Here is a 15,455-nt window from a genome sequence, read left to right on the forward strand (position 1 = left end):
GGCAATGTAACATTCCAGGGTGGCCAAAAGGCACGCCCGGGACGCCCGGGTGGCGGTTGCTATTTCAATGGCAAACATTGACATTTTCCAACCCGTGCTGCTGCTGCTGCTGCTGCTGGCTCGATTTCCTTCCATTCCCTTTTTTAAAATGGATATCGTGCACTCCGCCCGTTTGCGTTGATCCGGACCGATTTTGCGCGTACGCCAACACCTAAGCCCATTTCTGCACCGCACTTCTTCCATCTCCGATCCTTGCGCCCTTGAAACACCAGTTGGGGCAGGGCAAACAGTATAATTTATCGTCTCCTAACCCTGGATTGCCAAAACCTTTGGTACACCTTTGGGCGCCATGTAGCGCGAACAGGAACCACGACTACGACACGACTACGGCGGGTATCCGTAATCGAATCGAATTCATTTAGAGGAACTTTTTACGGTTACTGGCCGGTTGTGTTACACCCTTTTTTTTTTGGTTGTAGCTGCTGGGTTCAGGGATTCACGCTGACGGGGCACGGGAAATTCGCTCAAACGTTGACCATTGATTGGATGAAAAATGAATCCCACCATCCAGCAGCATCTGACCTTTCGCGTGCTGGCGAGTTCCGTTGCCTTTTTTGGGGTTGTTTCTAAGGGGGGTTTTGGGTAGTTCGGGGAGGCGAGCTTTGCTCTTTGGAGCGCTTTGTAACATCACTGTTGCTACACGAAAATGGGCAATTGCTTTAATAGGACCGAAGGGCGATTATGCTGTCGTTTGATCAGAAAGTGTTGTTGGTGTTGCTTTGTATATTGTTTTTAAGTCGTTGCGTTGAAGGAGCTCCTTAAAATGTGAAGAATTTAGGTAAACATTTTTCTGAAGTTGTTCTATGTTATATTATGGAGCCTATCCGTTTCTATAAAAACGTTTAGATATGTTAACTATAGAGAAATAATAATTAAAAGATTAGAACAAGAGTGGATATTTAAAACTAAACTATAAAACTACAAGGAGGACATTGATATATTGTTAAAGAAACATCACAAGACACTAACACGTCCTCTTCACAAGAATACAGATAAAAATTACTCAATCTCACGACCAGGAAATGGTTTCATACTTTGCAAAAAAAACGCACACGCATTCAACTCGTTGAACAACGAGTTCTTCAAAACGAACTCACGAAACACAGGAGGATTTCGCAATGTCAAGGCCTTCACACAGCAGCAACACACATCACAGCGTTGCCACGGTGATGAATTGGCCCAGACGCGCACAAATGGCACTCCCAGACAAAATGTCAATTTCAATCGGTGCTGCCGGCTGCTTGTTGCATCTGAGGCACACACAACAACAACCGAGTGGCAGAGAACAAACACACACACACACACATAGACAGCCACAAATAAGGTACTACAATTTCTAGAGCTTGCATGAGCGTGTCTGTTCCCAATTCCCACTGGCAATGGGGATGGTTTGTTGTTATGCAGATGGCAAACGCTCAATACGGTGGATTTGTGTTTCCATTCAGCAAGTATTACGCCTGGGAATCTCTTTAGCCACACATACACGGAACTGCAACAGTGCAACGAGTGCAACGGGGGAGTTGGGGGGAGGAAAGGGGAGGGGGAAGACAGAAGCCGGCGTTATGCATACGAATTGCAGCTTATGCGAGTGCTTTTACGGGCTAAGATGTACGTGGGAACTTCACATCTTTCATCGGTGTACCAGCCCGGACGGCGCTGCACTGTGTGTGGGATGCAGGTCCCCCCCAGTACATACAAACATATTGATCAATAAATTCACATGCACCCAAGCGACCGACCGACCGACCGGGTGTGAAAGGAGTCACTTTTGTTGGGTCACAAAACTGACTCCGAAGTTGGATTTGTGTTGTGGAATTTGAATGCAACGGTGCTGCAACGTTACGAAATTGAAGGAACTGTCATGTCATCTACCCATATGTGTACTCCATTACTAAACATTCTTCTTCTTCTTCTTCTTCGTCTTCTTCTGCAATTCAGATGAATCCTTCGGACACGATCAGACACCGGCCGGCTCCTGGTGGAGCTCACACCTGACCGAGCCGCCGAGCAAGAACTTCTACCAGGCGACGCACGGACTGCTGCAGACGCACCCGTCCGTGCCGAGCCTGAAGCCGGTCGCGGGAGCGCCTGCCGCCCCGGGCCCGTCCGCCCTGCCGCTCAGCTCGCGCAAAGCACCGACCGTGTCGTCGGCGGCCGCCCTCAACAGTGGCTTTCCGTCGATCGCCAACCCGAACCCGCGGTCGCCGTTTCGCCATCTCGACTTCAGCACCAGCGCGACGGCCGAACTTCGGCGCAATCCCAGTCTCTCGGCCCCGGATGAGTGTGCGCGCGCGTGCCGCGAGGGCGAGCCGCCAAGGATTTGCTACTACCACTTCACCGTTGAGTACTACACCGTACTGGGAGCGTAAGTATTAGACCGTTAGACAAACCCAGCAATATGATATCTTTGGGTAGCTCCAACGACTCATCTTCATCTTTCAAACGCTCCACAGCGCTTGCCAAGTATGCACACCGAACGCTACCAACACCGTCTGGAGTCACTGCCAGTGCGTACTGGCCGATGGTGTCGAGCGCGGCATCCTCACGGTGAACCGTATGATCCCCGGACCGTCCATCCAGGTGTGCGAGAACGATCGCGTCGTGATTGACGTGGAGAACCACATGGAGGGTATGGAGTTGACGATCCACTGGCACGGTATCTGGCAGCGCGGCACGCAGTACTACGACGGCGTACCGTTCGTCACGCAGTGTCCGATTCAGCAGGGCAACACCTTCCGGTAAGCATCATCAAAACAGGCTCCTTATAGTCCCACGACTCTACACTCTACTCTTTCGTCGTCCTTTGCAAAACAGTTACCAATGGACTGGAAATGCGGGAACACACTTCTGGCATGCCCATACCGGTCTGCAGAAGCTGGACGGTCTGTACGGCAGCATCGTCGTTCGGCAGCCACCGTCGCGCGACCCTAACTCGCACCTGTACGACTTCGATCTGACCACGCACATCATGCTGGTGAGTGACTGGCTGCACGAGGACGCCGCTGAGCGCTACCCGGGCCGTCTGGCGGTGAACACCGGTCAGGATCCCGAATCGCTGCTGATCAACGGCAAGGGCCAGTTCCGTGACCCGAACACCGGCTTCATGACCAACACGCCGCTGGAGATCTTCACCATTACGCCTGGGCGCCGCTACCGGTTCCGCATGATCAACGCGTTCGCTTCCGTCTGCCCGGCCCAGGTTACGATCGAGGGACACGCGCTGACGGTGATTGCGACCGACGGCGAGCCGGTGCATCCGGTGCAAGTCAACACCATCATCTCGTTCTCAGGTAAGTTGCGATTTGCAAAAGGAGGTTGTGGAAGACGAATGTGCTTGAGTTCTCAAACCGATTAAGTATACGCCCTGGGTTTAAGCTGTTTCTACTAGATGGCGCCAGTTGGAAAAGGAATTTCGAATCTCATTGGATCGCCTTCCTTTTGATCTGTCACGCAAACTTGCTAATTAAATTACGCGTGTCTTGGAGCCATATCATCGTCAAAGCCCCGTGGGAATGTTTTTCTTGGCTAATTGAATTTCACAACTCCCCGTGTGAGAGGGGTGTGTTAAACCCTCCCTCAGCGTCCGCAGCGTAATTTACACGCCATTCACTACTAACAATGACTAGGCCAAGGGTTTCAATGATTTCTCGCTGGAGCTTTGTTTGTAATCAATTACCGTTGCCGCGCCCGGTCAAATTTTACTCCCACTTTACGTGCACTTCCCCATTTTTATGGACAAAAGGGCAGTGGGTCATGGGGCGTATCATATTGGTCTACTTCCGTGTGTGTGTGTTTTTATTTGCTCGAAACCATGAACACATTGATACTTTACTTGTTTTTCTCCCTTTTACACATCGAAGTGTGTGCGTGATTGCTTTACGGACCTTTCGAAGCGCTCATTCACAGGCCTCGAAATTTTCATTGAGTCACTGTCAAGGCAACAGAGATGAGAACGCGTCTTGACCTTTACAACAACCACACGACGCCGCCACCACCGCCGCAAAGTGGGTGCGTTACGAATTGAACACAAGCGCCTGGCTATTGGTGCTGATTGAGAGATTTTACTCCTACTTTTGCCCTTTTTTCGATTTAATTTTTTGTTTCTTGAGTGAGTCACGAAATTTTCACAAAAACTGCCCGTACGATCGAAATCAATTCGTTGCGTATAAATAAACTCCCACATTCGTTGTGCGGTGTTGGTGTGTCTGTTGTGTGCGGAATACAAAATCAGGCACACGGATCGGATTCAATTTGATCGCCTCTTGCGATGCACAACAGCAACAGCACAATTGCACTACACTGCTGCACACAAAGTGATGCATTTAGAAACTCGAAAACGAAAGGGAAACTAGTCGGGTTGTCCGATGCATCGCAACGCACCGCATTGGAAAAACTAAACCACCGCCATCATCAAGGTCTCATTGGCATGCAGAACGAGACGCCCGTAACCGGACCAAGGATGCCAAGGTGTGCGGCGAGCAGAGTAGTGTCTTCTTGCACCCAGCTCCAAGTGCAGTACAGTCCAATGTCCGGTTTTCGTTTGATGTACCCCAGAAGAGTACCGAGAAGCTCCATGCCGATCCTATTTGTTAGGAAGGGAGAATTTATTTCTATTACGGGGTGCAACAAACCAACCAGCACAACCCACAGAGAGGGTGTAAGGGCGTCGTTTTTGCGCACCACGTCTGGAAAGTTTTTGATATCGGATTGTTTTACAGTGTGCGGTTGTAATCACACAACAGCGCAGGTAGAAGCAGCTTTTCCTTTGGTCTTTTATTTGATTACAGAGCATACAGGAGTCCCTTTCCCTCCCGCTCGGTGTTGGTTTGAGGATGGTCAAACGAAGACGGCAATCGACAGACGTGATGCAATTTAATAAAAGCCAATAAATAGTTTCACCTGCTTTATGTAGGGGGAAGATACCGTTGCGTCCTACTAGCAACAAGTGCGGTGTGGAGTTTTGTTTTGCTTGATAGCAGATTAAAATGAGCTAACGAGAGTCGTTGAACTTGTGGTGTACGTTAATCAAAGCTAATAGATTGATATTGAAAAAAAATATTTGGATTTGTGAGTTGAAATTACTACATGAGGATAAAATTCCCTATTATACTTCAACAATTCACCAAAAGATAAATATGATTTTAAGTGAAATTATGTTTTATAGATTTCTTTAATTTATACCATACCACATGATGGTTTGTGTGAAAACATCGAAGTCAATGTAAATGTTAACCTCATAAATAGAGTTTATTTTAATCCAATATTATATTCATGCGAAGGCAAATTCTATTATCCAATGTTTGGAGCATATAACTTCTAATTTCAACAAGAATTGGCTACTGATTTGGCAGACATGATTGCTGTCTTTGAGTCTTTGAGAGCCAATTTACAGAAATAGTGTATTCTTCATTTAAAAGAGAACTTTAATGCTCGGTTCCTTGAATCACACTTAGTTTGATTCTCGAAGTTTAATATCTCTGGTAGCTATCAGTCCCCTTCGAGGTTCACCTCATGAAGATTTGAGCACTTCACTGTAGACAACAATAATCCCAAATTCCCACATTTTTATGGCTTAACATATTCCACGCAGCAATCAAATAGAAATAGATATGACCTCGTTTACTGAGCGATTATAGTTTCATAAAAGATATCATCCGTCACATTAAATGCGAGCAACAAATAGCTCAACAGTAAGCAAATCAGAGTAACTGGGCCACTTATCGGGAAGAGATCTCAACTCATCGCGTTGTCATGCCGCTTTTGATTTCATCTCGCACCTACACACCGTGCTGTGTACACACACACATACAGTGCCCTAATGCATTCTCCCCCCCTATTTACTCCCAAAACTTTAGGCGAACGTTACGATTTCGTCATCACCGCTGACCAGCCGGTCGGTGCGTACTGGATCCAGCTGCGAGGACTCGGCGAGTGCGGCATCAAGCGTGCCCAGCAGCTGGCCATCCTGCGCTATGCTCGCGGCCCCTACCAGCCGGCCTCGCCGCCCCCAACCTACGACGTTGGACTTCCGCAGGGCGTCGTAAGTAGCCACACACCATCAATCACCATAAAAACTGCCTCAACACGCACACACATACACACACACACAGCCCTCTCACTGTTCGTCCCCAAGTATCTTGCCGTCCCGGTAAGTCCGTAGGGACTTATCACGCACAATGCCATATCACGATGGGGTAAGATGGGGAAAGATATATCCTCTCATTCATCCATCTTCCTTCGCGGTATGTGTGTTTTGTGTGCCTATATGCGCGTGCGTGTGTGTTTTATTGTACACTTTTTCACCCATCTTTTCACTTTCCCAACAAAAAAAAGGAAACCCTCTTTTCCCGTACCATAAAACCACCACACCACGCCGCTAGCAATGGGGGCTTGACCTTTTGTGCTTCTCCTGTAAATATTTCACTGTTTGTACAGAACCGAGCCAAGTGTTTGTTTCGCTACCACTCTATCCCTTCTGTTCGCCCCATGGTTCATCATTTGTGTTTCATTTCCCACACACCCTCTCTTTTCTCTCCTTCGCGCTGTTTTCCTTTGATATCGCTACCAACCCACTTCTACTTCTTCTTCCTGGTGTCATTTGTGTTTTGTAAATGTTTTATTACACGACCCGCTTGAGTTGGTGCTATTCCACTCTCTCTCACTTTCTGCTTTTTTTCGATGTACGAGATATCCTTATCGTTGTCTATTTGCGTTATCAACCGTCCACCAGTTCCCTTCCGCACACGAAGACAGTCACCAAGCTCTGCCCCCCCCCCCCCCTTTTAAAAGGCAATCTAATCCCCACGGGCGGGAAAGATATTGCAGTGCGATCACCGAAAGTGGCTGTAAATAATCCTTTACCACTTAAACCGTCCCTCCAGGGCGCTAAAGTGTCCACGCTGAGAGTTTGTCTGTCTGTCTCCGAGGTGTCGTTTTGTGTATGATATTTGAAACATTTCCCTTGTTCGTCGTTTTCTTTTGTAGATATATAAACGCGCTTGTAGACAAACCAAAGTGCACTGTTTGTACAAAGAAAACAAATGATCACCTCTTTTCTTTTCCGTTTTCGTTCATATATCTGTACCATATTGTAGAAAAAAAAGTATGTAAATTATTTTGTAAAATAGGCAGCATAACTTTTAGTCTGTACAAATCTATCATGATTCTTGCTCCAACTCTCCAGCAAACAAAATAATGATTCTACAGCAGCGACCGTTCACGGCAGCACCAACAAACATTGGCAAAAGCCAACGCGTCTTAAGGATATTACGCACCAGTAGCGCCACATCTTATCCTCTTTGATCTTGAAACAAGAAAACAAAAAACTTCCAGAACACACTCTTTCAAGCAAAGAAAGCAGAAGGTTTCCTTCTCGAGCAAACACACGCGCCTTGTTGCACGCGGAAGCAAAAAAAAACGAAGCGAGCGAGTCGGTAAGTGATTGTGAATTAATTATTACGTTTGTGCAAAAAGGAAATTCCGTGCTACCCTCGCGCGATTGCCCCAAGGATCGATTTGTTTGTGTCCTGTTTTCGGACCGCCAAACGCGACTTTGAGCGATCCAGAGATTAACTTCGCTCCAGTGGGCAACACACGACACACCCCAACCAACCAGAGGTAGCGGATTGAACTCCTTTGTTTCCCTACTGGACGGCACCATTTACCTCCAAAGACGGCACACGGCAGCCGGAACACTTCAGTGTGACCAGTTGACAGCTAATTAATCGGTGCCGTTTGTACCCAACACAACGTCGCTCCATTGTTCCATTAGGCGGTCGTGTGCATGTGAAACGACACCCTAAAAACAAATACACATACTTCCGATTATTAAAGCCGATAGAGCCTCCTCCTTTGTAGGGCCTCGTGTCTGGCATATGGCCCGAGTCCGGTTTCGGTCGAGTAAGCAAACCCCCTAAAGCGGATATATCCGTTAATCCAACACCACCCAGAAGGATCCTTCCCGGAAGCGATACGGGGCGAGAAAATTTCCGACGAAATTTATTATGTGCGCTTGGTGAGGTGAGTGTTTGTTTTTTCTGGTTTTTGGATTAAACGCAACGCGTTGTGTTGCGTGAAGGAAGCATTATAAGCTGTGCTTGATGTTTTGAAAAAAAAAATACACACACACACAACGAACAAGCAATTATTGTTTTAAAACTTCCTTTCTTTGACCCAACGAATATAAAACGGAGCAGAAGGAAGGCTCTTTTGTAGCAAACAAACAAGCCCTTCTTGGGCTGCTGACCTCGATAGCTAGGGGCTCTCGGCTATCTTTCAATCTTTATCGTTGTCGTCGTCGTCCCTTTTCACCTCGGAACCTTCATTCCAGTCAGTAGTCGTCGTTGTCGCCACCACCTCTCACCCCAAACATTGACCTCATGTCACTCATGCAACAAACAGAACCCCTCTCTAAATCCCGGATCCGTATCTTAATCGACTGGCTTTTCTCTTCCTTTATGTACATAAAACATCATCATACACACAAAAAACCTGTCTCAAATCCCGCACTCGTTTGTACAAAATCTCCAACACCCTCTGCTCTGTGTGATTGCAAAATGAAATGAACAAACAAAACAAAAAAACAAACAAATTGCGCACCATCAACGTCGTCGTCGTCGTCGGGCAGGTCATGAATCCGCTCGACGCTCAGTGCAACGTCCAGCGGGACGATGCCATCTGTGTGAGCCAGCTGAAGAACGCCAAGGAGATTGACCGGGCGCTGCTGCAGGAGAAGCCGGACGTGAAGATTTTCCTGCCGTTCCGCTTCTACCTCTACCGCCCGGAGGAACTGTTCCAGCCGAACACGTACAACCGTTTCCTGGGTGAGTTTTGCAAACGCCGCGTTCGTTGTCTAGGCCTTAATGCTGCCCCAAAAACTGTAACTATAATTTCACTCTATTTGTCGCTCCAACAGTCGCCCCGACCGGAGATCATGTCATTTCGCTGATTGACGAAATTTCGTACCTGTCCGCGCCGGCCCCACTGCTGTCCCAGTACGACGACATTAACCCGGAGCAGTTCTGCAACGGTGACAACCGGCCGGCCGACTGCGGTGCCAACTGCATGTGCACGCACAAGGTCGACATTCCGCTCAACGCCATCGTGGAGGTCGTTCTTGTCGACGAAGGTACGCATTGCAGCACGCACGTACGGCATCATCCCCAGAAACTCATCTGACCTGCTCTATTACTGCCTCTCCAACAGTCCAACAACCGAATCTGAGCCATCCGTTCCATCTGCACGGTTACGCGTACAACGTGATCGGTATTGGCCGCTCACCGGACTCGAACGTCAAGAAGATCAACCTGAAGCACGCGCTCGACCTCGATCGGCGCGGTCTGCTCCACCGGCAGTACAATCTGCCCCCGCTCAAGGACACCATTGCCGTGCCGAACAACGGATACGTCGTGCTGCGATTCCGTGCCGACAATCCAGGTAAGGTACAGAGAGAAGGAAGGAGAGAGAGAGCAAGAGATAAAAGGATAGATAGATGAATAGAGCGAGAGATAAAAGGATAGATAGATGAATAGAGCGAGATAGGCAGAGAGATAGAGCGAACCATATAGAGAGTGTATAGATAGAGAGATATATAAAGAGATAGCAGGTCGAGAGGGATAGAGGGATATAGAGCTAAAGAGATAGAGCGATAGAGAGATAGAGAGATAGAGAGATAGAGAGATAGAGAGATAGAGAGATAGAGAGATAGAGAGATAGAGAGATAGAGAGATAGAGAGATAGAGAGATAGAGAGATAGAGAGATAGAGAGATAGAGAGATAGAGAGATAGAGAGATAGAGAGATAGAGAGATAGAGAGATAGAGAGATAGAGAGATAGAGAGATAGAGAGATAGAGAGATAGAGAGAGAGATAGTTAGAGAGATAGAGAGAGAGATAGAGAGATAGAGAGATAGAGAGATAGAGAGATAGAGAGATAGAGAGATAGTGAGATAGAGAGATATAGAGAGAGAGGTATAGAGAGAGAGATAGAGAGATAGAGAGATAGAGAGATAGAGAGATAGTGAGATAGAGAGATATAGAGAGAGAGGTATAGAGAGAGAGAGAGAGAGAGAGAGAGATAGAGAGATAGAGAGATAGAGAGATAGAGAGATAGAGAGATAGAGAGATAGATAGATGAATAGAGCGAGAGATAGAGAGATAGAGAGATAGAGAGATATAGAGATATAGAGATAGAGAGATAGAGAGATATAGAGATATAGAGATAGAGAGATAGAGAGATAGAGAGATAGAGAGATAGAGAGATATAGAGATAGAGAGATAGAGAGATAGAGAGATAGAGAGATAGAGAGATAGAGAGATAGAGAGATAGAGAGATAGAGAGATAGAGAGATAGAGAGATAGAGAGATAGAGAGATAGAGAGATAGAGAGATAGAGAGATAGAGAGATAGAGAGATAGAGAGATAGAGAGATAGAGAGATAGAGAGATAGAGAGATAGAGAGATAGAGAGATAGAGAGATAGAGAGATAGAGAGATAGAGAGATAGAGAGATAGAGAGATAGAGAGATAGAGAGATAGAGAGATAGAGAGATAGAGAGATAGAGAGATAGAAAGATAGAGAGATAGAGAGATAGAGAGATAGACAGATAGAGAGATAGAGAGATAGAGAGATAGAGAGATATAGAGATATAGAGATAGAGAGATAGAGAGATAGAGAGATAGAGAGATAGAAAGATAGAGAGATAGAGAGAAATAGAGATAGAGAGAGAGAGGTATAGAGAGAGAGAGAGAGAGAGAGAGAGAGAGAGATAGAGAGAGAGGCATAAATAGAGAGAAACACAGAGAGAAGAATAAAGAGTAAAATACAAAGATATATGAAGAGAGAGATACAGGAAGATAGGAAGAAGGAGATATATAGAGATAGAGAGAAATATCTCTTTCTTTTCGCACTTGTACTGTTTGCCTTTCTAACGCTGCGTTTTTCCTTTCCTCCATCGCTTCCACATTTCCATCTCTCCCCGTGCAGGATTCTGGCTGTTCCACTGTCACTTCCTGTTCCACATCGTGATAGGAATGAACCTGATCCTGCAGGTCGGCACCCATGCCGACCTTCCGCCGGTGCCACCGAACTTCCCCACGTGCGGTGACCATTTACCACCGATCAACTGAGGCCCTCGCCGTCATCGGCCAGGCGTAGGACAGTAGGAGACGAACCCCTCATTCTCTCTCGCACTGTCTGACGCAACGAAAGAAATAACCACACAACATACCACAGGGAATTCAAACCACGTTAATAAGCTCATATCGTTTTTTTTTTTAATTCGCTTTTCGTAAAGCGTGCGAAACGGGGAACGCCCGTGTCCCTTGTTCGACGCGACCCGATCGCCTTTCTTTAATATTATTCTCTTCCTTCGTCGTGTCGTCTTGTACGTACAAACCACAACAGGGGCATGGTTGTACCTTTTTTTCCCCCGCCCATTCTAAGCCATTCCCTTATCTTGAACAGCTTAACTGCCTCTGGGAGCGAAGAATGGCACAATTTCTTCCGCTTCCTTTGAACAAAAAAAAAACCATGAAAATACTCTCTGTCACCCACCAAACAATGGCGGACGCAGGCGGTGGGACACGCGTTGTCGTGCTGCCTCGATCGCCCTACACAAGGTGGGGACAGAATCATTATTATCCCTATGTTTTCTTTTTGTGTACTTCGACTACGTACTCCATACTTGAATGCGCGCCTACTACTTTTTTCACGTACGAGAGTTTTATTTTTCATGTTGTAATTTATAGCGCCAAGCTTTCCAGTGTTTAAGTAAATTAATTGTAGATAGAAATAGAACAGAGAGGGAGAGAGAGAGAAAGTGAAAACGAGGTGGCCCGCGTGTGTGGGGCGAAGTGCAGAGTGATGAGGTAGGCAGAGTTCTCGTGCCCTGCTGCACTCTCATCACTCTGCGCGCTCCTCCGAGGCGCTGGTTCAAAGGAAGTCAAATGGGGCAGAGACAAGTAAGCAGAAACAATGCTAGTTTTTCTGAATGTTTGATTGCATTTCAACACGGGGGTCGGATTGGGAGTCAAGCGCCATTAAAAACATGCAGCGCAAAAACACAGCCGACACATTAATAATAACCGGCAAGCAAGAATTACAGGAAGGAGAAGAAGTAGTAAACAACAACACCAACACATTTCCTGCTGCAAAGGTTTCGTTTGTTGCCATATTTGTTTGCTATTGTTGATTGTTGTTACCGATTGTTTGTTTCTGTTTTTTTCTTGTATCATCTGTTTATCTCTCTCTTGTTCACATTTTACTATTTTTTATATTTTTGTTTGTTTTTTTTCATCATTTTTTGGTTTCTTCTGTAGTTCTTTTTTACTTTACTTTTTAATATCGATTTGCTATTGACTTTTCTGTTATACTCTATTACTTTTTTTCTACAAAATCTGTTTCTTTTTTTCTATTTCTAAACAATTTTACCATAGCAAATGAAACAAACAAGAGCCTTGCACGGGTAAATGTTGGCACTTCTTCCTCTCGACTCCCAGGTGCGGTACAGAGAATGGTTACAAAAAAAAAGAAAGATAAGAACAACACCCCCCCTACTCCTCTCCTTACCACCCCTCGTTCACAAGGATTCGATGGTTAGTTTGTAAATATTTGATAAAAAAAAAAAACAAAAACACAACAAAATACTCTGCGGCTTAGAAGCGAACGATAAAGTGCGGTTCGGCCTGCATCATACAATCCCCGTCGTCGTGCATCCACCAAACTCATGCAGTACAATCCGTTACATTTTCCTCCCCCGTTACAACGAATCATAATGGCATACATTCTGCTCCTCTCCACCCTTTCGCTCCACTCCAAAACAAACAAGAATAATAAAACGAAGGGTAAAGTTTAACATTACATTGTAAATACTCATAGCCTCGGCCTGTGTTAGCAGACGCTATACGCGCACCCACACATATATCATACCACTACTCCCCCTCCGTTGACCATCTAAATTTCCCTATGTATTATAAATGTTTTTCTCTTCAGGATTTCATCCACGATTTTTTTTTTTGTACACATATTTTGATTTGTTTAAACTTTTCGCTTTCCCTCTCTATCACCCGTGAGTGAAGTGATGAGAAGAACGTCACACTCAATCGCTATGCAAAAAACCCCTATCATGGTGCGATTTTCACAGCCCAACACTGGATACATATATGTGTGTATGCCACCACACACCTCCTCCTATCATTTTCCACCATTACTTGGACAGACAAAGCCACAAAAACGGCAGCCCGCACCCACACACGCTATCGTATACAATGGATTATATATTAAATAAAATTAAAATAAATCTACTGTTAATGAAAAGTTCAAACACAACCTGCTACACCGTCCAACCCTCCTCCTCCTCCTCCCCCCTAAAGCGCATTTGTGGAAAACACACCCGGCGCGAGTAAAACCAACTAAAGCATAGCACGATCTGCCAACTATTAAAGAAAGTTTTTTTTGTAAAAAATATGTATATATATTTGTGTTTTGTTTCGTTTCTTTTTTATATTTAGCTTTTAAGTTTTAAGTTAGGTTCGTGTAGTTTCGTTTGTATTTAGTCCACATACTACTAACACACTCTCTCTCTCTCTCTTAAATGCTTTTTATACTTCTATTTCTATCGCAAATATCCTTCTCCTCTCTTCTCTCTCACGCTCTTTCGGTCGTTCTGCATTTTAAATCCCTAATTGTACAGAGCTGTTTCATGTTCACCTTCAACTTTCAACTTTACCTTTCAGCGACACACTGATCGCACAGAGAGAAAGAGAGAGAGAGAGATAGAGAGAGAGATAGAGAGAGCAAGACATTAGTAGATAGTTAAGCTACCTACTAACACAGCAGCATAGCAAGCCTCCCCCCTCAAATCCGCTGGAACTTTCCTTTACTTTGCTTCCTGTCTGTGTCAGTGTCGCTTAACCGTGTTTAGCTTTCAACTTGCCGCTTTTCCCTGCTGCTGTGTAGTTGCATCACCAGCACAAAAAAAAAACCCAACACACCATCATGTTGAAACTTTTGCTATCCACCCGGTCGCTTTTTTCGCACCTCAGCGTGTGTGTGTGTGTGTGTAGCACCACTCAATGCCACTTTTTCAGCACAAGGTAAGTAAGAAGTACAGCAAACGAAAAATCAATAATTAAAGCTGATGCAAAACTGCTGCCAAAGTGATGCCAAATTAATTAAATATACACGAACGCCCGGGAGCAGCAGAAGAAGAGAGAAAAAAAAACAACCCCCCGTGCGGAAAATTTAACCTGCTCCTGTGCTCCTGCTCCCGGGCTACACATTCGAGCTAATTACAGTGCCCGTTAAGCCGTAAGTAGGGTTAAGGAGGAAGAGGTTTATTAATGTGCTCTTTTTTTTTATTATTCATTTGCTGGTGCCTGTGCAGCACATGCCCGGAAAATGGGAGGAAATTGTAGCTACACACTCCCACGCAGAGTGAGCTATAAAGAGTTAAATTTTTGTGTTTCATTCCCAGCGGAATCCTCGGTACAAAACGAAAGTTTTCGTTGCCGAGCACATTTTTGTGTGCTTTAAGTGGGGCTGTTTCATTAAAAAAAAAAAATCACAAAATAAATTGCACATTAGTGTTAGCGATGGAAGTACAGCAAGCGCAACAAAGTGCAGTTTTTGTGCTTTCCAAAACAAGAGTACACACAAAAGTTACCAACTAAAAGCAGCAAATGGTTGTTGCGAAAGAAGTTTCTTCACTGTCTTGCCACAAACGGTTTCGTCACGCCGGGCACAAAAGAATGCAAGAATAAAGTGGTCAACATTGTTAAAAGTTTAACACGGACAGTACGGGTCCCCGCGAAAATTTCGCTTGCTCCGGGTGTAACACGAACGTTGCAACAGAAGAAGCTGTTCATTTTTGTGCTTCGTTTTTTTTTTATTTATTTTTTTTTCTTACACATTTTGTAGTTTGAAAACAAGACACAATCTTGCATAAATTCATGTTTGTAAATTACCATCAACTTGTTTCATGTTTCTCCCTTCTGTATATATTAAATATCTGTTTTATTTTCTGTAGCTTATATATGTACCACAATGTGTTTCATATGCAACTGTTCTTTCTCGGTTCTATCCACATCCACCGAGGACATCTTTCATTTTCTATCATCTTCTTCAAACCCAACTCCTTTCACCACCACCACCACAGCTACAAAGCACCTTCTATTGTACAGAGTCGTAAGTTCTTCCTCCACCGGAACCATTTTCTTCAACCAACACCGAGAGCACCAGCAGAGCCTTCACCGTCCACCCAAATCTAGCAAATATTGCGACCTGCCATAATACCTTGGAATTCCTTTTTTTCAATTACCAGGTGATGAACCCGCTCGATGCCGTCTGCAACGTGCCGCGGCCGGATGCGGTGTGCGTGAGCAATCTGCGCAACGCCAA

The 15,455-nt window shown here is 45.4% G+C and overlaps 1 protein-coding gene across 1 annotated transcript in view; it reads left to right on the top strand.

Moving 5' to 3' along the window:
- LOC121592435 (laccase-4) overlaps positions 1–13,527 on the top strand; it is a 77,643-nt gene extending 64,116 nt beyond the window's left edge. Inside the window, exons 2-9 of the mRNA XM_041913863.1 lie at positions 1,999–2,425; positions 2,514–2,798; positions 2,875–3,350; positions 5,916–6,100; positions 8,687–8,882; positions 8,975–9,187; positions 9,265–9,495; positions 11,043–13,527. Of these exons, the coding sequence (XP_041769797.1) occupies positions 1,999–2,425; positions 2,514–2,798; positions 2,875–3,350; positions 5,916–6,100; positions 8,687–8,882; positions 8,975–9,187; positions 9,265–9,495; positions 11,043–11,185 (2,156 nt within the window). The 3' untranslated portion in view covers positions 11,186–13,527. The remainder of the gene's footprint in view (positions 1–1,998; positions 2,426–2,513; positions 2,799–2,874; positions 3,351–5,915; positions 6,101–8,686; positions 8,883–8,974; positions 9,188–9,264; positions 9,496–11,042) is intronic.
- The last annotated feature ends 1,928 nt before the right edge of the window (positions 13,528–15,455 follow it).

This window comes from Anopheles merus, chromosome 2L, assembly GCF_017562075.2.
Source record: "Anopheles merus strain MAF chromosome 2L, AmerM5.1, whole genome shotgun sequence".
Lineage (NCBI taxonomy): Eukaryota > Metazoa > Arthropoda > Insecta > Diptera > Culicidae > Anopheles > Anopheles merus.